This window comes from Sciurus carolinensis, chromosome 3 (assembly GCF_902686445.1).
Source record: "Sciurus carolinensis chromosome 3, mSciCar1.2, whole genome shotgun sequence".
Taxonomy (NCBI): Eukaryota; Metazoa; Chordata; class Mammalia; order Rodentia; family Sciuridae; genus Sciurus; species Sciurus carolinensis.
Genome location: NC_062215.1, coordinates 50,948,256 through 50,974,556, shown reverse-complemented (window position 1 = coordinate 50,974,556; position 26,301 = coordinate 50,948,256). Strand labels below are relative to the sequence as shown.

At 41.4% G+C, this 26,301-nt stretch overlaps 1 protein-coding gene across 3 annotated transcripts in view; it reads right to left on the bottom strand.

The window, feature by feature from the left end:
• Positions 1-26,007, bottom strand: part of Pik3r6 (phosphoinositide-3-kinase regulatory subunit 6) — a 63,801-nt gene extending 37,794 nt beyond the window's left edge. For all 3 annotated transcript variants that reach the window (XM_047545573.1, XM_047545575.1, XM_047545574.1), the window contains exons 1-2: positions 25,870-26,007; positions 11,219-11,320 (exon numbers count right to left, since the gene is read on the bottom strand). In XM_047545573.1, coding sequence (XP_047401529.1) covers positions 11,219-11,231 — 13 coding nt within the window. In that variant the 5' untranslated portion in view covers positions 11,232-11,320; positions 25,870-26,007. The remainder of the gene's footprint in view (positions 1-11,218; positions 11,321-25,869) is intronic.
• Positions 26,008-26,301: the final 294 nt, after the last annotated feature.

Genomic DNA, 26,301 nt, shown 5'->3' with positions numbered 1-26,301 from the left:
TAGAAGGGAAGCCAGGCCTTTGTCCTCTGAGCCCTAGGTTCTTCTGCTTTGCAAAGGGAGTTATGTTTTTATGCTTCAGAGAAAAACAGAGAAGTTGCCAGTAGCCCCGGGAGACAATCTCAAATAAACTTTGTTTTCGAAAGTCTGGGCAGTCAGAACAAACTCTCAGGCTTTGGTCCACATCTGGCTTGCAGACGAGTTTTGTTTGGGCTTGTGTAGTACCTTTTAAAAAACAGTAACTGCCAACATTTTTTAATCAAGAGATTTCGCATAAAGTCTTGGGTGCCTGGCATCTCTTGAAATCTGAAAATCTGTTGATCCTGGGCATGCATTCCTCTGACATGGGGCAATCAACACGGTGGGGAGCAGCTATCCACTTGAGATGGGCACAGCTTCTCTAGTTCTTCACAGATCCCTGGTTTCACTCATTCAAAAGTTCCTCAGCTTGCTAATTGAGCCAATCAAGTTAGATTGTCCACAAAGGGTGGGAATGAAGGATCCCTTTAGTTAAAAGGTAGGAAGTTAGATTCCTCAAGGCAAAGAGGGAACAACGGTTATGGGATTCCAGGTAATGGGAAAGAACAGGGCTGGCTGGGACTGGCTAGCCTACCATGGTAGCAAAGATCAGGGGAGGGAGGGCAGCCAAGCATTAAACCCAGTGCCCCCAAATGCCACAGAAAATGTCTCCTAATCCATCTTTTCCAGAGCAAAAGAATATCCCCAAAGGAGCCCCTTATATCTTCTGGATACTGGCTGACCAGTTCTGGAGGCTATGACCAAGTACAGAAGACCACAGACTCTTCCTGCTACCCAGACTGTGTAAACCTGGGAAGACACTGGAATTCATACTGATCTTGGAAAATGAGTGCTTGAAGGTAGATTTGATTTGATTAGGCAAAAGAAAAAAATGGGGTATTTCTTATACTCAAGGGTCTGAGGATTGTTCATATATAATATATGTGTCTAATATTATCATTGACTCAGAACAGCCAATAAATAAAAGACATCCAGGGCATCCAAGATGGCGGACTAGAGGGAGGCTGCGTTCCTTGTCGCTCCATAACCCCGGTTTCAAGCAGAGGATATTTGTTTCTTGGTGAGGCAGTTTTTGCTGCTTATCGATCCCCTGCTGTTTACCCCATGTGTCTGCTGTGATGACCTGCAGTCTGCCACCATATTGACGCCTTTTTTGAGTGCAGATTGCTCACTGTCAGGCACCTATCATCCACCATTTGCCTGCCTCTCGCCTGTCCATCGTCTGCCTTACACCTATCCATCACCCAACACACGAGGTTCACCTCCCGATCGTGCAACAACAGTCAGCAAACGGATCGCCAACCTCCAGTGGAGCACCAGCTGCCTGCTGTTGCGTGGAAGTTCTCTGTCACAGTACCTGCAGGTTTGATTACACGTGGCTGCCGCCATTTTGAGACAACAGCCAGGCCCCATAGGACCCCTGGCCAGACTGACTGAGCCCCCTCTCCAGGATACCTCAGCCCGACCGATCACTCCCTGCCTCCAGGGCCCTCACATCGACTGCTCCCTGCCACCAGGACCCCCAGACCAACTGACTGCGCCTTATCACCAGGACCCCAGACTGACTGATTGCACCCGACCTTCAGGATACCGAAACCACACCAAACACACCCGACCTCCAGGACCCCTGCCTGACCAACCGCACCCCACCTCCAGGACCTCCAGTCGACCACATCCACACCCTGAGCTGCAGCTCCCCATTTGCCAACACATTTGGAAGCCAGAGCGGTCATCTTGGATAATCCTGGAAGCCAGAGCTCTGATCTTTAGGTGGGGCAAATCCCATCCTGAGATGACTGCTGGAGACTTGAAGCTCATTGTCAGGTACCTCTCAATCATTAGGCTACTGAAGACTGGGAGATTTAAATACTATATGAATGTTATAGTGTAGATTTTCTTTCTTTTCCTTATTGAACAATTTAAAGTTTTTATTTCTTTACTTTTCTTGCTCTCTTTTCCTTTTGTTTACCTGTTCCCTCAGAGTCTCTTTCTCCCTTTTTGCATGCTAACATCCAATTTCTTTTGATTACACTCTTACACTTTCTATTATCTAGAACTTCTGTATATTCTTTTCTTATCCCATTAACAGCTACATCCTACATCCCTCTGCATCCTCTTTGTCCTCCATTAGAAACTGCAGACCTTATTGCAAATCTGTTTGTTTTACTGAAGATAATAATTGAACTCATTCTGTTTATTATGACAATTTTGTTATTGTCCTCATAGGGACTATTTGGTCTAGGATTGCATAGTGTCTGAATTGGGCACTGCTAATATTGATCTCCCCTTAAAGAAAAGGTTTTAGAAACCTATAGGGCCATTATAAGCCGATAAGGGGAAATCTGGAATACCCCAGATCTGCACTGCTAGAGGGGAAGATACATGAACAACATGAAAAAACAAGGGAAGAAAATGATCCAAACAAATCTAGATTCTATATTAATAGAATAATAATAGAAGAAATGTCAGAAAAGGACTTCAGATTATACATGACTAAGATGATTTGCAAAGCAAAGGATGAGATAAGAGAGCAAATGCAGGCAATGAATGATAATATCAATAAGCTGAAAGAACAACTGCAGGAAGCAAAAGATCATTTCAACAAAGAGATAGAGATTCTCAAAAAAAAACAAAAAGAAATCCTTGAAATGAAGGAAACAATAAACCAAATAAAAAACTCAATGGAAAGCATCACCAAAAGACTAAACCACTTGGAAGACAGAACCTCAGACAATGAAGACAAAATATTTAATCTTGAAAATAAAGTGGCCCAAACAGAGAAGATGGTAAGAAATTATGAACAGAATCTCCGAGAATTATGGGACATCATGAAAAGTCCAAATTTAAGAATTATTGGGGTGGGATTGAGGAGGGCACAGAGATACAAACCAAAGGAATGAACAACCTATTCAATGAAATAATATCAGAAAATTTCCCAAACCTGAAGAATGAAATGGAAAATCATACAAGAGGTTTACAGAACACCAAATGCACAAAATCACAACAGATCCACACTGAGGCACATTATAATGAAAATGCCTAACATTCAAAATAAAGATAGGATTTTGAAGGCTGCGAGAGAAAAGCATCAGATTACATAGAGGGAGAGACCAATATGGATAGCAGCAGACTTCTCAACCCAGATTGTAAAAGCTAGAAGGGCCTGGAACAACATAGTTCAAACTCTGAAAGAACATGGTTGCCAACCAAGAATCCTATACCCAGCAAAACTAACCTTCAGATTTGAAGATGAAATAAAATCCTTCCATGATAAACAAAAGTTAAAAGAATTTACAAATAGAAAGCCTGCACTACAGAATGTTCTCAACAAAATATTCCATGAGGAGGAAATGAAAAACAACAATGTAGGTCAGCAAAGGGAGGAACTACCTTAGAGAAAAACCACTCAAAGGAGAAACCAAGCCAACTTAAAAACCAAAAATAAGCCAAATGACTGGGAATACGAATCATATCTCAATAATAACCCTTAACGTTAATGGCCTAAATTCATCAATCAAAAGACATAGACTGGCAGAATGGATTAAAAAGAAAGACCCAACAATATGCTGCCTGCAAGAGACTCATCTCATAGAAAAAGACATCTGTTGGGAGCTATGCCATGTGGACTCACCAAGATGGTGCCTGGCAGCCAGCCAGAAGTTGTTTTGGTCACATCGGCAGTGAGGAGGTTGATTAACATAAGCACACCCAGGTGATTTATCATTGGTCATATTCAATTAAGTCCACGCACACAACGTGTGCACAAGTGTTCCCAAGTGCTCCTGATCATGCCTGCTCGTTTTGACCTTTGCCATGATTGGGCAGCTAGCTCCTCGCCTAATCTTTGCATAATTGGCATCAGCCCTACCCTTCAACTCCTGGAGGGGATATAAGCCAGCTCTCCTCGAGCGTTTGGGGTTCGGAGTTCAAGTTCGAGTTTGAGGGTGGAGGTCCCAAGTTCCAGGTTCGAGGTTGGAGGTTCCAGGTTCGAGATTCTAGGTTCCAAGTTCGAGAGCCAGGGTTCCCGGGTTTCCTGATTCAACAACAATAAACCATTCCGAATTCGTTTGTCCCCCGCACCAAATCGATGACGCTGGACAGCATCAGACATCCACAGACTAAAGGTGAAAGGATGGGAAAAAACCTACCACACACATAGACTCAGTAAAAAAGCAGGGGTTTCCATCCTTATATCAGATAAAGTGGACTTCAAGCCAAAGTTAGTCAGAAGGTATAAAGAAGGACATTTCATACTGCTTAAGGGAACCATAAATCAGGAAGACATAGTGATAGTAAATATTTATGCCCCAAACAATGGTGCATCCCTGTACATCAAACAAATCCTTCTCAATTTCAGGAATCACATAGACCACAACACAATAATTCTGGGTGACTTTAACGCACCGCTGTCACCACTAGATAGAGCTTCCAAACAAAAACCAAAGAAACCATAGAACTCAATAACACAATCAATAATCTAGACTTAATAGACATATATAGAATATTCCATTCATCAACGAGCAGACTCACTTTCTTCTCAGCAGCACATGGAACCTTCTCGAAAATAGACCATATGTTATGCCACAAAGCAGCCCTTAGGAAATGCAAAAAAATTGAGATACTGCCTTGTGTTCTATCAGATCATAATGGACTGAGAGTAGAAATCAATGACAAAATAAAAAACAGAAATTACTCCAACACCTGGAGACTAAATAATATGCTATTGAATGAAACATGGATAACAGAAAACATCAGGGAGAAGATAAAAAAATTCTTAGAGGTCAATGAGAATGACGATACTACATATCAAAATCTCTGGGACACCATGAAAGCGGTACTAAGAGGAAAATTCATTGCATAGAGCACATTCCAGAAAAGAATGAAAAATCAACAACTAAATGACCTAACATTACAGCTCAAAGCCCTAGAAAAAGAAGAACAGCAAAAGTAGTAGAAGACAGGAAATAATTAAAATCAGAGCTGAAATCAATGAAATTGAAACAAAAGAAACAATCCAAAAAACTGACAAAACAAAACGTTGGTTCTTTGAGAAAGTAAACAAAATAGACAAACCCTTAGCCACAGTAACAAAGAGAAGGAGAGAGAAAACTCAAATTACTAAAATTTGTGATGAAAAAGGAAATATCACAACAGACACCACTGAGATACATAACATAATGAGAAGCTACTTTGAAAATCTGTATTCCAACAAAATAGAAACTACTGAAGACATTGACAAATTTCTAGAGACATATGCTCCTCCCAAACTAAATCAGGAGGACATACACAATTTAAACAGATCAATATCAAGCAATGAAGTAGAAGAAGCCATTAAAAACCTACCATCCAAGAAAAGCCCAGGACCAGATGGATTCTCAGCCGAGTTCTACAAGACCTTCAAAGAAGATCTCATTCCAATACTTCTCAAAGTATTCCAGGAAATAGAAAAGGAGGGTACCCTACCAAACTCACTCTATGAAGCTAATATCACCCTCATACCCAAACCAGGAAAAGACACATCAAGGAAAGAAAATTTTAGACCAATATCCTTGATGAATACAGATGCAAAGATCCTTAACAAAATATTGGCAAACCGTATCCAAAAACATATTAAGAAAATTGTGCACCACGATCAAGTGGGGTTCATCCCTGGAATGCAAGGATGGTTTAACATCCATAAATCAATAAACGTAATCCATTATGTCAATAGACTTAAGGATAAGAATCATATGATTATTTCAATTGACGCAGAAAAAGCGTTTGACAAAATACAACACCCCTTCATGCTCAAAACACTAGAAAAAATAGGGATAGTAGGAACATACCTGAACATTGTAAAGGCTATTTATGCTAAGCCCATGGCCAACATCATTCTTAATGGAGAAAAACTGAAAGCATTCCCTTTAAAAACAGGAACAAGACAGGGATGTCCTCTTTCACCACTTCTATTCAACATTGTCCTCGAAATTCTAGCCAGAGCAATTAGGCAGTCTAAAGAAATTAAAGGGATACGAATAGGAAAAGAGGAACTTAAGCTGTCACTATTTGCTGATGACATGATTCTATATTTAGAGGATCCAAAAAACTCCTCCAGAAAACTTCTAGACCTCATCAATGAATTCAGCAAAATAGTAGGCTATAAAATCAACACGCATAAATCTAAAGCATTTTTATATGCAAGCGACAAAACAGCTGAAAGGGAAATGAGGAAAACAACTCCATTTGCAATAGCCTCAAAAAAAATAAAATACTTGGGAATCAATCTAACCAAAGAGGTAAAAGATCTCTACAATGACAACTACAAAACACTGAAGAAAGAAATTGAGGAAGACCTTAGAAGATAGAAAAGATCTCCCATGTTCTTGGATAGGCAGAATTAATATTGTCAAAATGGCCATACTACCAAAAGTGCTATACAGATTCAATGCAATTCCAATTAAAGTCCCAATGATGTACCTCACAGAAATAGAGCAAGCAATCATGAAATTCATCTGGAAGAATAAGAAACCCAGAATAGCTAAAGCAATCCTTAGCAGGAAGAATGAAGTAGGGGGTATCACAATACCAGAACTTCAACTATACTACAAAGCAATAGTAACAAAAACGGCATGGTATTGGCACCAACATAGACAGGTAGATCAATGGTACAGAATAGAGGACATGGACACAAACCCAAATAAATACAATTTTCTCATACTAGACAAAGGGTCCAAAAATATGCAATGGAGAAAAGATAGCCTGTTCAACAAATGGTGCTGGGAAAACTGGAAATCCATATGCAACAGAATGAAACTAAACCCCTATCTCTCACCCTGCACAAAAATCAACTCACAATGGATCAAGGACTTTGAAATCAGACCAGAGACCCTGCATCTTATAGAAGAAAAAGTAGGTCCATATCTTCAACTTGTTGGCTTAGGATCAGACTTCCTTAACAGGACTCCCATAGCACAAGAAATAAAAACAAGAATCAATAACTGGAATAGATTCAAACTAAATAGCTTTCTCTGAGCAAAGGAAACTATCAGCAATGCAAAGAGAGAGCCTACAGAGTGGGAGAATATCTTTGCCACTCATACTTCAGATAGAGTGCTAATTTCCAGAATATATAAAGAACTCAAAAAACTCTACACCAAGAATACAAATAACCCAATAAACAAACGGGCTAAGGATATGAACAGACGCTTCACAGAAGATCTACAAGCAATCAAAAGACATATGAAAAATGTTCACCATCTTTAGTAATAAGAGAAATGCAAATCAAAACTACCCTAAGATTTCATCTCACCCCAATTAGAATGGTCATTATCAAGAATACAAGCAACAATAGGTGTTGGCGAGGATGTGGGGAAAAAGGTACACTCATACATTGCTGGTGGGGCTGCAAATTAGTGCAGCCACTCTGGAAAGCAGTGTGGAGATTCCTTAGAAAACTTGGAATGGACCCACCATTTGACCCAGCTATCCCACTCCTCGGCCTATACCCAAAGGACTTAAAATCAGCATACTACAGAGATACAGCCACATCAATGTTCATAGCTTCTCAATTCACAATAGCCAGATTGTGGAACCAACCTAGATGCCCTTCAATTGATGAATGGATAAAGAAACTGTGGTATATATATACAATGGAATATTACTCAGCCATAAAGAATGATAAAATTATGGCATTTGCAGGCAAATGGATGAAATTGGAGAATATCATGCTAAGTGAGATAAGCCAATCTCAAAAAAGAAAAGGACGAATGATCTCGCTGATAAGCGGATGATGACACATAATGAGGAGTGTGAGGGGGTCGAGAATGTAGGAAGGAGGGACTGTATAGAAGGAAAAGAGGAGTGGGAGGGGTGGTGGGGAAGGGAAAAATAACAGAATGAATCAAACAGCATTACCCTATGTAAATGTATGATTCCGCAAATGGTATGCTGTTACTCCATGTACAAACAGAAACAACATGTATCCCATTTGTTTACAATAAAAATAAATTAAAATAAAAAAAATAAAAGACATCCATAACTATTATATTCCCACCCATCCATGAATGCAGGATATCACTATTAAGTATTAATAGTAGTATTTAAATAGCATGGGAAAGAATATTCCCTAAAAGTGGCAAGACAATGCTATATGTTCATCATACCGATTTCATTTTCATTGTAGGTAGATAGGAAGACTACATTTCCCAGACTCTCCTCTTACAGAGGAGTCATGTGACTATTCTGACAAATGGAATGTAGTGGAAGTGATGTATGAGACTCACAGACCTGGTCATAAAATTCTGCACACTATCCTCCATACTGTTCCCATTCCACAGTGACTTTGGAGGATACATGTTGAAGGCAATGATGCCACAAGAAGGAAAAAGTCTCAGACCCTGAATGACTGTGTGGAGCCCAGGTTGGACTGTGTGTGAGTGAAGAATGAATATTTGTTGTGCTGTTCCTCTGATATTTGGGGTCATTTGTTATAGCACCTAGCATGCTCAGACCTGACTCATGGAAATACAGTGTTTTCCACTGTGTATCTCATTTGATTCTTTCAAGAGCCCTGTGAGCTTGGCAGGACAATTACTGTTCTCCCTGTCTTACAGATTCCAGGTCCAGAGCCCTTACCCTGGTCCAATATTCCCTCTCCAACCACCAAAGTTCACACTAGAGGTATAATTCTACCAAGAGCCTCTTTTTCCATTTTACAGATGAAGAAAAGAGGCTCCTTTATTTAAGGTCACACAGCTGTTGGAAGCAGAGCTTGCTCAGTCAAGTGCTTTTCCTTTAAAGCTGTGCTTTTGTGTGAGACCATCTGCCTGCTTAATGGGAAAAGAGAGGAAAGTGCACATCCAGGTAGGGCTCTGTATGCCTATTCATGTATACCTGGGGTTTGAAATGCAGAAATATACAGGTCTGATAAAGGTGTCTGAAACAAAGGTTCCCAGTTCTCACATAGGTGTTATTTCAGCTGAAGAGACAATATGGAGGGAGGGAAGAAGGGAGAGAGGGAGAAGACCACCAAGATCCCTACCATGGTAGGACCCTGTAGTCCAGGTCTGCTCCTCAATTTCAAGTCCACCAGTACCCAGATTTAGTAATTTGACCCTCCAACACCCTGTGACTCCAGACAGAGCAAGTCCCTCCCCTGAAATGTTTCACTTTATCTCTAGTTCCCAACCTTGGCCGCACATTAGAACCACTTAAAAACTTTAAAATCTACAAATGCACAACATCCTCCGTCTCTGAGGTGGGGCCAAATCACGGACTTTTTTACAGCTCCCCAGGAACTTCTGACGTCCTACTACTGCCTTAAGCAATCAGCTTGGAGTTCCGGCTAGTGATCAAGGAGGAATCAAGTAACCAGATGCTCAGAGCTCCTCCCCAATTTAAGGAGAAGGGTCACGGGATCAGGATAACTCTTCCCCAGCAATTCCCCTGCTTGTCCTGGTGGTCAGAGGAGATCCGAAAAATGCAGCAGGAAACAAGGCACTGTGACGCTTGCCTGCAATCCCAATGACTCAGGAAGCTGAGGCAGGAGGATCCCAAGTTTGAAGTCAGCCTAGGCAATTAAGTGAGACTCTCTCTCAAAATAAAAAAAACAGAAAAGTCTAGGGATATAGCTCAGTGGTAGAGCACCCTTGGGTTCAATTCCCAGTACTTAAATTAAAAATTAGAGTTGGAAAAAGTTGATTTTTGTTGTTGCTTTTTAGCTTGTTTAGCAATAGATATAACTTTTGTTCTGAAATATAAACCTTGGCACTAAATAGATAGCGGTTCCCTAATTCTCTTGGGGTCCAGCCCTGACATGAATGCAATCTTCTAAGAAATTTTTTTCAAGTAGACTAATCTTTTTGGGTTTTTTGTTTTTTTAAGACTAATTTATATTTCCTTGAAGTTACCCCACACCCATGTGTGGTGGTTAATTCTATGATTGACTTGACTCGGCCACAGGGTGCCCCAATGTGTGGTCAAACATCATTCTGGTGTTTCTGTGAGGGTGTTTTGGGATGAGTTTAACATTTAAATTGAATGACTGAGTAAATCAGATTGCCTGCCCTAATGTGGGTAGGCCCTATCCAATTAGTTGAACACCTGAATAGAGCAGAAGGCTGAGCCTCCCCTGAGTCAGAGGCTCCCCCTGCCTGTCTGCCTTCTAGCTGGGACACTGGCTTTTTTTACGTCATTGAATTTGAACTGAAACATCAGCTCTTCTCAGTCCTCAGCTTGTGGACTACAGGTCCTGGGATTTATCAACCTCCACAATCATGTAAGCCAGTATATAAGAGATAATACACATATAGCTATATTTTTATATACATATGGGTATATATAAATGTATATGGGTATATATGGGTAGCTGTCCCTGCTTCGGGGGGAGGTCCCCTCCCCTTTTTCAAGGGCATCAGAGTCTGTGCCAAGTGGCCTGAGAAGTAGTCTTTGACTTGCTGAGTGATTGCTTGATGATACACATTCAGGAAAATGGTCATCTCTCCTTGTCCCAGAATGACATAGAGTGAAGAATCTCAACTTTGGAATCTGTTAGACTGGGTTCCAGTCCTGGTTGTGCCATGTACTAAACTGTGTGTCTTTCAGTAAATTATCTAACCTCTCTCAACCTCAGTTTCCCTTTTATGAAAACATGATAATCATAGTGATAATCCCTACCTCACAGAATCCTAATGTTTGTTTGAGACATTCCATAGTGAAATCATTAAGTGTATGGATACTGGATTGCTAGGTTCAAATCCTGCTTTGATCATATGATGCCTGTATGGCCTTGGTGGAAATACTTGCCCTCACCATGCCTCAGTTTCCTCTTCTGTAAAATGAGAGTAATAATAATAATACCTATCTTATGGGGTAAATAAAGACAAAATGAGTTAATATTTGTCATGTGCTTTGATCACTGCAAGAGCTATACAGTTTCATTCCCTTGCACGTGCTTGGTAATAAACCTTGGCTATTTGTCTTTATTCTCATTGTCAATCTCGAAGACCTGCCAGCAGTTAGGGCCATGTACAAGTGTGTGGATGTCTGCCTCTCGAGATGTTCTCACACTTGGGCAGCTGAATTGGGATCTCCCACCAACCTGGGTGCCAGTGTCCCTGCTGACCCTAGGGACATGCTCAACCACAGAAGGGGCATTCCCCATGAGCAGCCATGTTTGCTAGACCCTGTCCCCCACCACACTCACCTGAGCTCTCCATGGGTGCCTGTGGTGCAGGTGAGGAGGATGTGGTTGTCTCTGGCAGCAGAATGGAAAGTAGAGTGGTTGATTTTCTGCACAGAGGTGGTTCTGCAAAATAAGAGGCAGTATTGTAAGTGGTGGGAAGGTACAGAAAGGGTATTTGGGACAGAAAAACTCCTAAGGGAACCTAGGCTTCTAGAAAACTGGAGGGAAGTCTAGATTTATTTAAGCAATATTTAAGTAATACTTAAATATTTACAGGGTAGAAAGTCTGGGGCTTTGTTTTGCAATAGTTATATATGCTTGTATATGGGGCCTCCATATCTGTTGGTTCCACATCTGTAGATTCGAGCAACTACAAAGAGAAAATATTTGGGGGAAAAAAACCTTACATTTGTGCTGAGTACACACAGACATTTTCCTTGTCATGGTTCCCTAAACAATATAGTACAATTATTTACATAGTATTTACATTGTATTAGGTATCTTAAGAAATCTAGAGATGATTTAAAGTATGCAGGAGGATATACATAGGTTATATGCAAATATTACACCATTTTATCTAAGGGACTTGAGCATCCCCCCAACAGTGTCTGGCATGAGTAGGTGCTCATTTAACACTGAGTATGAGAAAGGCTGGGGCTAAGGATAGGGAAGAGGTGAGAAGCTTCCACTCCTAGGAACTGTTCTTGGTACCCATTGGAAGTGGGGGTATGGAAGCAAATCCTTGAGGATATTGAGGAACAATTATGTTTAATTAATACTTAAATGGTGTTTAGTATATATATGTCAGGCACCCTTCTAAGCACTTAAAAGTATCAGCTCTTTAACACAAATATTAAGCTTATGAGGTGGATACTATCCCCCACCCCATTTTATAGCCAGGGAAACTGGCACACAGAAGGGTTAAATAACTATTCAAGTTCAGATAACTAGTACATAAGGAAATGTGAACTTGATCTCAGACCATGTGCTCTAGAGCCCAATCATAACCTGAGATAGTCTCACTGTGAGCCCCGTGGGAGGTGCCCCCAAAGTCTACTCCCCAGAGCAGCAGGACTAACAACTGGAAAATAGAGGAACGCTGGAACAAATTGGAGAGAAAATAAGAACACATACATGAGAAAGGTAAGAGAGAGAGAGAGAGAGAGAGAGAGAGAGAGAGAGAGAAGACAGTATATTTTTAGATATACATATATGTGTGTATTTATTTATGTATGTACATATATCTGTGTGTATGTATATTTCAAAAAAGAAAATCTGAATCTTTAGATTCTACATGGATTTTTAGAAAAATAATTATGACCCCAAAAGCTCTTAAAGACTCTTAAAGAGTCAGAAAAATGACTTATATTAGTAACCAGCAAAAACTAGCTCTAAAAAAGTGGTATTAACCCAGATATTTCCTCCAATAAGTTCTTTCCAACATGAAGGAAAAAAAAGAAAATTTTTATTATTTAAACTTCCTCAAAACATACAGAAGGAAAGATTCTTTCTTGATCAGAAAAAGCCAGCTTTACTTTGATCCCAAAGTCTAAAAAAGGTAGTTTTTAAAAGTAGATCAAACACATCACACCCAATGAAATGGCTATTATTAAAAAAATCCAAAACGCAAACAAATTTTTAAAACTACAAAATTGTTAATAATGGAGAAAAACCCAGAAGAAACATAAAAGTCCACTTATAGGGTATCAATGAAATAAATTAATCTGTGCCATGGACTACTGTGCAGTCATAAAAGTGATGATGTATATCTCTATTTACTGCATTAAAAAGACTTTCCAAAATATTAATTTTTAAACTGCAGATAACATAACAGTTAACACATTTATAACATTAACTTTTTACTTCTTGATACTAGGGATTGAATTCAGGGGTGATTAACCACTGAGCCATAGCCCCAGCCCTTTTTAAAAAAATTTTATTTTGAGACAGGTTGGTTTTTTTTTTTTTTAAGATGTTTACAGACCTTATTTTATTCATTTATTTATATGGGTGCTGAGAATTGAACCCAGTGCCTCACACATGCTGGGCAAGTGCTCTACCACTGAGCCACAATCCCAGCCCTGAGACAGGTTCTTGCTAAGTTGCTTAGAGTCCTGATAAATTTCTGAGGCTGGCTTTGAACTTGTGATTCTCCCTGCCTCAGCCTCCCAAGTCACTGGGATTACAGGTGAGCACCAGTGGGCCAGGCCTCTATAGTTAATTTTTAAAAGCATTTTAAGTTTGCATATATGCATTGAAAAAAAATCAGGAAACATCAAACCATGACATTGAAGTTTCTGATTCTAGTAAAGACAGAGTAAGTACATTCCACTGTAACTCTTCCACTAGGCACCACTAAAAAATCCAGATGGTATACATGCAGCAACTGGATGAGGATTCTGAAAAGTAATTGGCAGCAGACAGAAGGTGGAAGGAAACCAGAACTTGAAGTAAGAACAATCTGGTAATGTGTTTTCTATTCTCCACCCTCTGTTCTACACTGGCATGGACCCAAAGGCTAGAACCTGGAAGAACATACTGAGGATAGATGGAAAAAGGTCAATGAAAAGCCCTCTCTTGGGCTGGGGGAATAACTCAGTGGTAGAGCATCTGTCTAGCATGTGTAAGGCACTGAGTCTGATCCCCAGTACTGTTTAAAACAAACAAACAATGCCATGTCTTTCTTATCTGAGGAGCAGAGAAGGACTCTCTGAAGACTAGAGAGATGAAAGAATCCCCCTTTTTCTTTTTGTTTTCTCCTGCTATATCCCCAGGCAATCCTGTGATAGTAGTAACAGCAATAGTGAGAGGCAATGATCCAGCAAGTGACTAAAATTCTGAAAAAGTGAAACTCTTCTAACTAGAGAAACTCAGTCCTAATGCATGGGAAGACTCCTTGTTGCTCTTTCCCTCTATCAGAGGAACAAACATAGAAAGGGCAAACAAAATGGAAAAGAACAAAATAGTCACCTTACACAGTCCTAATTACACTAAGTGTAAATGAGCTACACACAGCAAGTAGAGATTGTTGGAATAAATAATCCAACAGAAAAAGAACTATGCCACCTACAAATAGGCTTACTTCAAATATAATGACATAGATAAACTGAAAGCAAAAGGACAGGAAAAGATCTATCATGCAAGCACTAAACAAAAGTAGATTTCAGAGAAAGAAAAATTGCTAGGAACAAAGAAAGTCTTACATAATGCACCTAATAACAGGGCTTCCAAATGCATGCAATAAAAACCAATAGAAAAAAAAAAAGAAAAAAGAAAAAAAATAGAAAAAAAAACCAATAGAACTAGAGAATAAGTGGATAAATTCACAAATATACTTGGAGATTTTAATAGACCTCTGTTAAAAAGGAAAATCAGCAAGGATATAAAGAAAAATCAATGATATCAGTTGATTGAGCTCAATTGGCATTTATAGAATACATAATAACAGCAGCATGCAAATTCTTTTCAAGTGTATATGGAACATTCACCAAGACAGATAATAACTTGGGTCATAAGACAAACTTTAGCATATTTAAAATAATTGAAATCCTACTAAGTAGGTTTGCTGATAATAAAATTAAACTTGAAATCTATAACATAAAGCTAACTAGAAAATTTCCAAATACTTGGAAATTAAACAACACATACCTAAATAACATTTGGGCCTAGAAAATAGATGAAGAGTGAATGTTATGAGTCCAGCATTACCCCAATACCAAAACCAAACAAAGAAGAAAACAACCAGTATCTCTTATGAACACATATGGAAAAATTCTCAAAAAAAATTAACAAATCAAATACAGCAATATATAAAAAGAATAATATGCACAATGACTTGATGGGTTTATCCAGGATGTAATACTAGTCCACTATTTGAAAGTCAATAAACATAATCTACATTAAATACTAAAAAAGAAAAAAAAATATGATCATATCAATTGATGAAATAAAAGTATTTGATGATTTTAACACTCACTAATGATAAAAATTTATAGATCAAGGCCTATAAATTGCCTGTAATCCTAGCAACTCCAGAGGCTGAGGTAGGAGGATCACAAGTTTGAGGTCAGCCTTGGTAACTTAGTGAGATCCTGTCTCAAAATAATAAGATAAAAGGGGCTAGGAATGTAGCTCAGTGGTAGAGCACCCTAGGTTAAGTCCCCAGTACTAAGACAACAACAACTAAAAAAACAAAAAACAAATTCAAAAAAACCTTACAAAAAATTAGGAACATGAGAGAATTTTACTACCTGATAATGGGCATCTACCAAAAGCAAACAAACAAAAAACCTGCTAACATACTTAATGGTAGGTAAAAGACTGAAAGCTTCCCTCAAAAAAGGTATACATATTGGAAAGGAAGAAACAAATCTATTTGAAAGTTCTACAAAAAAATCCTAAAACTAGCATAATGAATAATAAATGCAAGCAAGTTAAATCCACAAAATGTCCTAGAACTATAGAGTAATTTTGGCAGGAGTCACAAGAAATAAGAGCAACATACAACATCTGTCATATTTCTACATACTAACAATGGACAATTGGAAACCAAAACTTAAAACACAATACTATTTACAACATCTCCAAAAGGAAAGAAAGAAATACTAAGGTATAAGTCTAACAAAATGTGTAGGATCTGTATGATGATAATTACAAACTGCTACTGAAATAAAAGAAGATCTACATGAATGGGGAGATATACCATGTTCATGGTTTGGAAAACCTAAAATAGTTAAGAGGTCAGTTCCTTCAAAAATGTTTTATAGATTAACATAATTCCAATATTAGCAGGAGTTTTTGGTAGCTACACATAAGTAGATTCTCAAATTTATAGGGAAAGGCAAAGAAAGCAGAGTAGCCAAAGGATTTTGAAAAAGAATAATATTAGAGGACACACACTCCTTATTTAAGAATTATTATAAAATTATGAGCAAAAAGGTAAGCATATAGAGCACATCTAGATCAGAGTTCTCCAGTTTTACTTGTGTTTATTTATCTTTTAATAATACATATAAAACTACAAAATAGTGATATTTACTCATAAGTCATGGACTTACAGATAATTTTTATCTTAATACGTTTCTTCATTTTCTGATTTTTAAATATTGTGTTTTATTTACCATGCAGTGAATGGCACACACGAAAGAAGAGAGCTAATATGTGTATAAGTTTGTGAAGCATAATAAAATGAATGTCTGTGAGTTCACTCAATTTAAGAACATCGCCATTGCATGGCTGCATAAAATCAGAAATGAGCAATAATCTGTTAAATTCATCACTGCTGTCTTCCTTTCTTGGCTCCACGGACACCTGAGCTAAGAGGCTGACCTCTTCATTTTGAGTTCAATTCTCCCAGTCTTGAATGGCATGGTCCATTGACTGACCTCTCTGAACCTCAGCCTCCTCCTTTGTGTACCCCAAAACACCATATAGAACACAAGGCTATTGAACAACACCTGGATGTGGAGATTGGGGGCCCAAAACACAACTGAAGAGAGGAGTGCATTGACCATTGTACACTGGGCCAGGCATATGAGCTGCACCTATAGTTCCAGCTAGTCAGGAGGCTGAGTCAGGAGGATTATTTGAGCCCAAGAGTTCCAGACCAGCCTGGGCAATATGGTGAGACCCCATCTCAAAAAAAAAAGATGGAGGTCCCTAACATGCATTTATAAGAGTTGTAAGCACAGTCATCTAAATCATAATGAATTATAAAATTCAAACATGAAAACTTGATCATGAGTGAAGGAACCATCTAAAGGAAGAAGCAGAAAATGGCCACATAGTATGAGCCACCACATGCTGTAGACAGACAGCTGGGCACAAGGCAGATTCAGGTTCTGATCCCAAATCCAGAGGTGGCCAGGAGGCCCAGAGATTTTCCAAATGGAACCCAGGAACTTGGGTTTCCCAGGTCTCCTGATTACTTGTGTGGATGGAGGGAATGATCATAACCTTATTCCAACCCACTGCCCCTACTAGGTCCAAGCCACCATCATCTCTTGCTTGGATTGTGGCAGTGTCCCCCAGTGTTCCCAGTTTCCATTCATCCCCCTGCAATCTGTTCTCTGTGTAAAGTCCCTCCATGACTTCCCTTTGATCTTCTAGTAAACTCCACACCCACCCCTCATCTTATCTGCAAGCTTTCCTAATATGGCCCCAGGGCAACTCTCCAGCTTCATCTCATCCTGCTCTTGTTCATTGGGTTGCACCATTTTGCCAAGCTCAGTTCTGCCTCAGGACTTTTGCACGCCTCTGCCTGGCCCTCCCCACAGCTCTTCCCCCACCTGGCTTCTTCTCAAAGTTCAAGTTTCAATTTAAATGTCACCTCTTTGAGAGAGAGACCTTTCCTGACCACCGCAGTCACATTCTTGTAAATGCTTTAATTTTATTCACAGAATTTGTCAGTATTGGTAATTTTCCTGTGTCCCAATTACTTTTCTTAGCAACAGATTAGAATTTGAGCCCAAGCAACACAGGGTCCTGGTATGTTTTAATTGCTATAGCATGTCAGGTACCTAAGGTGGCGTTGGCACCTATTAGACAAAGAACACATATTTTAGACATTTGATGAATGAATGAAGGTAAAGAAGAATCTTGTCAAAAGTCACATTGCCAATGAAGGACAGAATGAGTGCTGGAACTCAGATCTCAACCTGAGGTCATGGTCATCACCCTTGCCTTCTGTACTCCTTCCTCTCTCCCCTCCAAATCTCAAAGAGTCTCCTGTGCAGTAATAAAATAAAGTGAGCACACAGGTGGGATCAACTAATAATGACCATGGAGTAACCCTGAAGGAAAAGAAATCACACAAATAGACTAAAAGAGAAGTGTATATCCAAGAAGCTATCATGGAAAGGCGCAATGTTCCTGGGATGATTTTCAACTGAAGATAAAATTCTAAGACTCTTAACAATCACTGTCAGAAAGATTCCTATGTTGATTCATTTATTCATCCATTCACTCAATCCCTTGTCAAATGTTTATCTGGCATTTATGTATATTTGTGCAGGTACTGGGGATGCTTTGCCCTGCCCTCTTGCTCCTCCCACAGTGGACCTCTGCAATTTACTTCCTCTCCTTTGGGGTTGCTGACCACACCATTGTGGGGGACAACCCTCAGGGACCAACTTGCACTAAGACAGGAAATGGAAACAAACAGAACCCCAATCATTCTCAAGTGCATCAACATCTCATTTGTTTTATTTCAGAAATGAGAAGAATTCCTTAGAACATAAAGTTTGCCTTCTCAAACCTCAAAGCATGTCTTCAAACGTTTTCTCAAAGGATTTTGATGGAGCCGAGCGGACACTGCATGCTCTCGAACAGTGAAGATTGCAAGAGCTGTTAGTGAGGGCAACCTCTACCCCCGCCGCATGACTGCGACTTTTTGACTTCCCCAGTGTTACTCACTATAGCCATGCTGACTGGGCCCCGAATGTAGTAGTGAATAGGGCTTTGGTCCAGGCCAATGCCCCACTGGCTTTTTTGTAATTCTCTCAGCAAGGAAAGGTGAGGTTTTGTAATTCATCCATCCAAAGAAGCACTTACTGTAATTTGTCTGCTCGAAGGGGTGCCTCCTTATTTGAGCAAAGTGCCATCTGTATTGGCTACAACCCTGTCTCAGCCGTCTCTGCTTTTCCACCCAACTGCCAATTTGCTGAAGGTTGGAAAGCCAGGTGAACAGAAGTGATCATTGTGAATGTAAAACACGAAAACAAAACCTGAGCATAGACCTTCCATCCTTGGATTTTGGTACATCTATTCAGGTGGTTCAGAGGCCCCTCTGCCTATTTTCTACTCCTGGTAGTATTATTGGTGACTGAGGTATTTGAGTAAATCAAAGTACATCCATGGAAAGCTATCCATGTGGCAGACATTTTGCAAGACCTGAGAGTTTAGCAATCAATGAATGAGACATAGTCCTTGCCCAGAGAAACTTCTGGTCATAACACTCTGTAACTTCTTCATGACCACAGTGTGATTTTAGTTGCCCAATACTCTTGAGTAGGCCTCACACACTCCCAGCCCACCATTAAGGCACTGAAAATGTCTCAGAGGCCTAACACATGCAACATACTTGTGATGGTTAATTTTATGTGTCATTTTGAGTCAAGGGATGCCCAGATAACTGATAAAACATTATTTCTGCTTGTGTCTGTGAGGTTGTGGGTTAGTCAACTTTCCATTACTATAATAAAATGCCTGGTTTAATTAACTTAGAAAAGGTTTATTTGATCTCAAAGTTTTGGAGGTTTCAAGCCATGATGAATTGACCATATTGCTTTGGGACTTTGGTGAGGCAGCACATTATGGCAGGAACACATGGTGAAGCAAACCCACTGACTTCAAGAGCCAGGGAGTTAAGGAGAAAGGTGATGGACCTGGGTTTCCACAATCCCCTTCATGAGCATGCCCCCAATGACCTAAAGACCTCCCTCTAGGCCCCACCTCTTAAAGGTTCCACCACCTCCCCACAACACTACTCAGAGAACCAAGACTTTTATGCATGGGCCTTTGGGAGACATTCAAGGTCCAAACTATAGCAGAGTGTTTCTGGAAGAGATTAGCATTTGGATTGTAGACTGAGTACAGAAGCTCTGCCCTCACTGATGTGGGTGGGCATTATCCAATTCTTTGAGAGCCCAAATAAAAAGTAAATTTGCTCTCTCTGCTTGAGCCAAGAAAGCCATCTTCTTCTGCCCCTGGGATACCAGTGATCCCACTTCCTGAGCTTTCAGATGTAAATGGAAACTGACACCATTGACTCTCCTGGATTTTAGGCCTTTGAATTTAGGCTAGAACTGCACCATGTGATTTTCTGGGCCTTCTGCTCACTGATGGCAGACTATGGGATTCTCCGTAATCACATGGGTCAGTTACTCATAACACATTTATCTATATATGAAAACACATATATATGAAACATATAAAATATATACATATATACATATAAAACATGTATGTTTACATATAAACATATATATACTATATGTATATCTTATTTATTGTTTCTCTGAAACACCTAAATAATACAATGTTAGCCACCAATTTCACATATGCACACAGGGAAACCCTGTAGACTATTCTCTGCCTATATATGCTTAAAATTCACATTTTACGTCAAAAACTGGCATATGGTAAAAATCTAAAAGACATGCATGGCTTTACAATGAAAAATGAAAGTCCTTCTCCCCCCTTCTCTGGTTCATCTATTTCCTTTCCCAGAAGAAGTCCATGGTTTTTGAAAAATTGAATCTGTGGTCAATATTTAAAAATCAAATTGCACATAAAAATCAAAATTTGAATTTTTAATTGAAAGAAATAACTGGAAGAACTAGTAACACTGGGCTCACGTTTCTTTATGGCAACGATCAGTTGGCAATGAAGTGCAGTTGCCCCTGTTGAAGGGCCATGTGTTCCTCAGGGTCTCAGTCCCCTTCCCCCACCTACTGCATCCACAATGCAGAGGCCTCGGGCAGTGTTGGCACCAATGCCCCAGCACTGTCAGTTTGTCTGTGGCATCGTTTATGCCACCTGCTGGGTTCTCAAAAGCAGACACATTAGCAATCCACAACCTATGTTGTGGTTCACATTCTAGTTCTCAAAGCAAAGAGTTCATTACAGAATACCTGATGTGAATGGGCATTGAGGTTAGCCTGGTGCCCATGTAAGTCATCCAGCAAACATTTCTGGTGCATCTTGTACTTCCTAAGAGCTCTTTATACTGTGTTAATTTCTGGTTCCCTTCACCAGTACGTAACTTCAGGAGGGCAGGAATGCTGTTTTGTTCATTGTTGTGTCCCTGTTACCTGATACTGTTTATATCACACAGAAGGCCCTCTATAAGTGTTACCAAATGAATGAAAGCCAGGTGCTTGTAACACAAGACGGGTTACTGTATCCAAGCTGCTCCCAGGCTAGGGGGCAGAAACAAGTAGTTTGGCACAGATAATACAACAAATGGCACAGGAAACAAAGATGGCACTGATGCCTAAGATACTGGCAGAGAAAATAACAGTCCTAGGAATTGTGAGAGACAGACATAATGGCGAGAAGGGCATTGTGTTTTTCCACACTCAAATGCTGGCCACTCCTATCACCTGTGGTGGCTGATCTGTCTCGAGCCCCATCTTGGACAATGCAGGGTGGGCAATGTCTGGTTGCTGCTTTGGTGCCACAAAAAGATGTGCAAGGTGCTGAACAATCAAGCAGTGTGTCAGACCTCATCTCACACTCCCCAGGCCTCTCCCATTTTGCCCAGTGACCATAAGAATGCACATCCCAGGAAAGCAAGACACCAGCCTCTGCCAATATCCTGGAAGGTCCCCAGTGACTGGTAGGGGAGGGACCCCAACCACTTGGGACTGTGGCCTGCACTGCGCCTCTGGCCCTACGCGACCCACAGGATCCCCTCACTGACTCACTTGTTTAGTAGTTCTCGACACAAAGCAGAACATTTAAGTCTTCAATTAAGTAAGCGAATGGATTCATCCATTCATTCAATAAATATTTATTTATCATCTTCTGTATGTCAGACTTTGCTTCAGGTCCTGGAAAGATGGTAAAGAATTAAAAGAGACCAAAATGCTGTTTTCATAAAGGTTGTACTCTAATAGGTGTGTAGTGCAGGAAGAAGGAACAGGAAATAAATTACACAATTAAGTTAGATATCAACTGATGCTAAGTGCTATAAAAATAAAGTTGGGAGGGGGGAATGAGAGGCCCCTCAGTTGGAGAGGAGTTTTGAGGGTTTATTTTATATTTTTAATTTTTTTTAAAACATTGTATTGTAAGCTGTGTGTGGTGGCACACACCTGTAATTGCAGCAGCTCCGGAGGCTGAGGGGCAGGAGGATCAAAAGTACAAAGCCAGCCTCAGCAACTTAGTGAGACCCTAAGCAATTCAGTGAGACCCTATCTCTAAGTAAAATCTAAAAAAGATCTGGGGATGTGACTCAGTGGTAAAGCTCCTGGGTTCAATCTCAGTACCATAAAAAAAAAAATTGTATTGTAAGTTGACAGTTAATTGTATGTCTTAAAGGGATACAAAGTGAGCTTACAATATATGTGTACAATATGGAATGATTAAGTCATGCTAATTAACACATCCAGCACCTCACTTACTTCACCGTTTTGTGTGTATGATGAGAACACTGAAATTTATTTTCTTAGCAATTCTGAAATACACATGCTTCTCAATTTACAATGAGGTTACATCCCAATAAACCATCATAAATTGAAAGTATCATAGGCCATTTAATACATCTAACCTACCAGCCATCGTAACTTAGCCTAGCCTATCTTAAACATACTCAAAACACATATATTATCCTATAATTGGGCAAAATCATCTAACACAAAGTCTGTTTTATAATAAAGTGTTGAGTATCTCATGGAATTTATTGAATACTGTATTGAAAGTGAAGAACAAGAGTGGTTGTATGGGTCTGCTTCAGGACCACTGTAAAGCTGAACCATTGTAAGCTGGGGATCACCACACACAACACACTTATTATTATTATTTGTAGTACTAGGGATTGAACCCAGGGCACCCTACCACTGAGCTATATCCCCAACCCTTTTTATTTTGAGAAAGTCTCACTAAATTTCCCAGATTGGTTTCAAACTTGCAATCCTCCTACTTCAACCTCCCAAATTGCTGGGATTACAGGTGTGAGCCACTGCACCCAGGCACCATCACTAACTACCCTATTATTACTATAGTCACCATACTATGCAAAACATCTCAAATAACTTATTCCTTCTAACTGAAACTTTGTACCCTTTGACCAACATCTCTTCATTTTTCCCACTCCCCCCGAGTGTGTGTGTAGTTTTTAAAAGGGTGACTAGGGGGTATCTCCCAAGGGAGTAACATTTGAGTAAAAACCTGAAAGAGACTAGGTAGAACCCAGTCATGTCTATAGGAGAAATGTCTCTGGCAAAGGGAATAACAGAAGCAAAGTCCTGGGGTGGGAGGATTCTTGGTGTCTCTAAGGGCAGTGTTGCCAGGGTGCAGTAAGTGAGGGGACAATAGGTTTGGGTTCATGCACACCTTGTGAACTTTTAAAGACCATCTTTTTAGGAATATTTGTATAGCAAATGGCCTTGGAAGAGAGAGCATCTCCTCCTAGGCACAGGGCAGATTTACTTGCTGTCCAATATATGAGAGATAATGTTTCCTTTCTGAGCAAAGGTTGGGCAGATCTGCTTGCAGCCCTCTGTGAGAGCCCAAGATTTCCTAAATTCAGGTTTCCTTGTCTATGATGCACAATATCCATTTGGATTGGCCTCCACACTGCCCCCATGGGACTTTTGCCACAAGCGAAACCCATGGATGTAACACTCATGTTGCTTGTTGTGCTGTGAGTAATAAAGTCCTTTGTCTCTGACTCTAGAATTTCAAGTCTTCTATCAGCATCCACAAAATGTGGCAATCTAACCTGCTAATCAAACATAGGGCAAAAAGATCCTTCACAGTTCTTGACAGAGAGGTGAGATCAGAGCCAAGGAATGAATGAATGAATGAACAAATGAATTGGGATTCAGAGAGCATTCTTCCTTAAGTCCAGAAGATTAGCAATGAATAGTCCTCAGGGTGGTACCTACAGAGTTGGCCACTACCATGGAGGTAAAACGGGCCCAAAAATGACCACAGAAGTGAGTAGAAAGAAACAAGTGGAGCCTGTTCACACTGTAGTTGGTATGTGATAACGTGGGGACAACTTCCTGGCTGAAGAACTGAAGAAAGAGGATTTGGATCTGAGGAAGCCTGCCTCAGCTGTGCAGGTTCAGGCCTGGCAGCTCCCGCCCTCACCAGCACCCCAACCCCCACTCCCAGAGCCCGCAGCAGGCCGTTCAGACAGAAGAACCTGCCACCCAGGCCATACCTGCAGGACCAAAACCCACTGAGAGAAAAGACGGGAGGCATCCCATGATGGCCCCTCTGCCTCCTTCCTGTCGCTCTGGCACAGAAGGAAGGGATCTGCAGATCCTGTGTCACCTGCTTCTCTCACTTCCTCACTGGGGCCTCCCCTCCTACTGAAGCTGCCTCACACTCCAGATGAGACTTGCCAGACAACAGAGCAACACCTAACACCTCTAAACAGTTGGTTTAGAGGTGTGATTAGTGGATTCCTTGGGAGGGGAGGAGAGTGAGCCCCAGGGGCCCAGGAGGCCACAGCCTGGCTTCCCTTGCTGGCCCCTGTGGAGGGCAGCAGTACTGTTTCCTCAGCTGTGTCTGTCCCTGGCTGGGAAGGAAACACCTGGATGTGGAAGAGCCTGTGGGGATGAGGAGCATTGTTCCCAGGGGCAAGGGGCCTGGGTGGGATCTGGGGGGTCTGGATACTGAGGGACCAGATGGTGGGGACAGCAGCTCAGCATTCACCCCCTGCCACTCAGCCACGGTGCTCTCCTGGAGACAGCCTGGGGGCAGGCAGCAGGCCCTAGCGGTGTGGCACAGCACCCCACACCAGAATGCCTGAATTCCAATCTGCTCTGTTGCTAGGGTCACTTGGGTTGGTTGCTTTAAACCTCTGTGTGGCAGTTTTTCTATCTGTAAAGGAGAGCTGACAGGGGCACCTACCTCACAGGATTGTCATGAGGACTAACAAGGGGATGTTTGAAAACCACTTAGGGCTTAAAAAATGAATAGAACAGGGCAGCGCCTCAGTGTTCTCCTCAAACTCTACTCCTCAGTAGTCATTTGGGGTCCCCGACTGTCTGTTCCCTGATCCCAACTTGTGTGCCCACTTTCGTGCCTCTGTGGGTTTGTGCGCTCTGTCCCTGTCAGCCGGAAAGTCTCTTGCCCATCTCTGCACACCAGGCCTTTCCTCTCCCTGAAGCCTCAGCTCAGATGCCATTGTCCCAGAGCCCTCCTTGATCCTGCACCTGGAGGGCTCTCTCCCCCTCACCCACACACGCAGCCTCGCCTCATCAGGGACCCTAGCACATCTCACTTTCTGTGTCAGACCATCATGGCCATGTCTCAACTCCCAGACCAGGTGGTCATCTCCTTGAGGACAGAGACCAGCCCTCAGTCAGGCTCTGGCACCAGTTGCACAGAGAAGATGCTTGATTCGTGTGCACAGAGAGGATCAAGCCAGATCAGCAAGACTGCCACTGAATTCCCCAGGAGAGGCAAGCACAGGTGATGTCCCAGAAGGGGCACAAACAGGGACCCAGATGAGACTTGGAGTCCTACTCCCTTACCCATTCTGCAATCTTTGGCAAGTCATTCCACCTCCCTAAGCCTCAGTCTCCTGACCTATAACCTGGGCATTCAAACACTTATCCATCTAACTTCCAATTGCTAGTGAGAATCAGATGGGATCAGGGGACCCTACAGCATAGGGCGTGTATAATTACCCCTATTATGACTGGCAAGTACAGAAGTCAAGGACAAGAAAGTAGAGCTTCCCTTACAGGGTCCTGTGTCTTTCATCATTGAAAAATCATAACCAGGGTGATCCTAAGGGCACCATATCTGGGTAACTCTTTTCACGAAGGCTGGCCCCAGCAGCCCAAGAGTTGGGTTCCTAAAAGCCAGAGCAACTCAGCCCCTCTGGGTCTTCCCTTCCAGCATCCCTCTTTCCCAACCCCTCCACCCACTCAGCTCAGCTGCGTCTCTCCAGACTCCTTCCCTGGAGACCTTGCCCAGCCAGCACCTACCTTGGCTTAGCCACAGCTGCTCTGCTCCTCAAATCTTCCGGCTGGTTAGCTCCCCACCTCCCACCCAGTGAGGTTAACAACCCCAGGGACCAGGACGTCTTGGAGGATCCTCCACCCGTCTTCAGTCGTGACTGCTGTCTTCAGATCTGCAGAGAAAAGCCCAGCGACTCACAGGCCAGTTCTGTCCCTCCTCTTCCTTCCCCTTCCCCAAAGCCCTCGAAGCTCCTCCCAGACACATCCTGCTTGAGGCTGTTTTCTGAAGCAGCGTCTGTGGTCACCCACAGTCACTGGAGCTTCTTTATTCTCATCTGGTGCAAGCGGGCACCTCCATAGGAACCCACTCCTCTGGTGCTGATGGGGCAGGGATGCAGGAGCCCTGACCTCTCTTCTGAGCTCCAGACTCGCCAATCTTTCCCCACCCAGGTCATCATC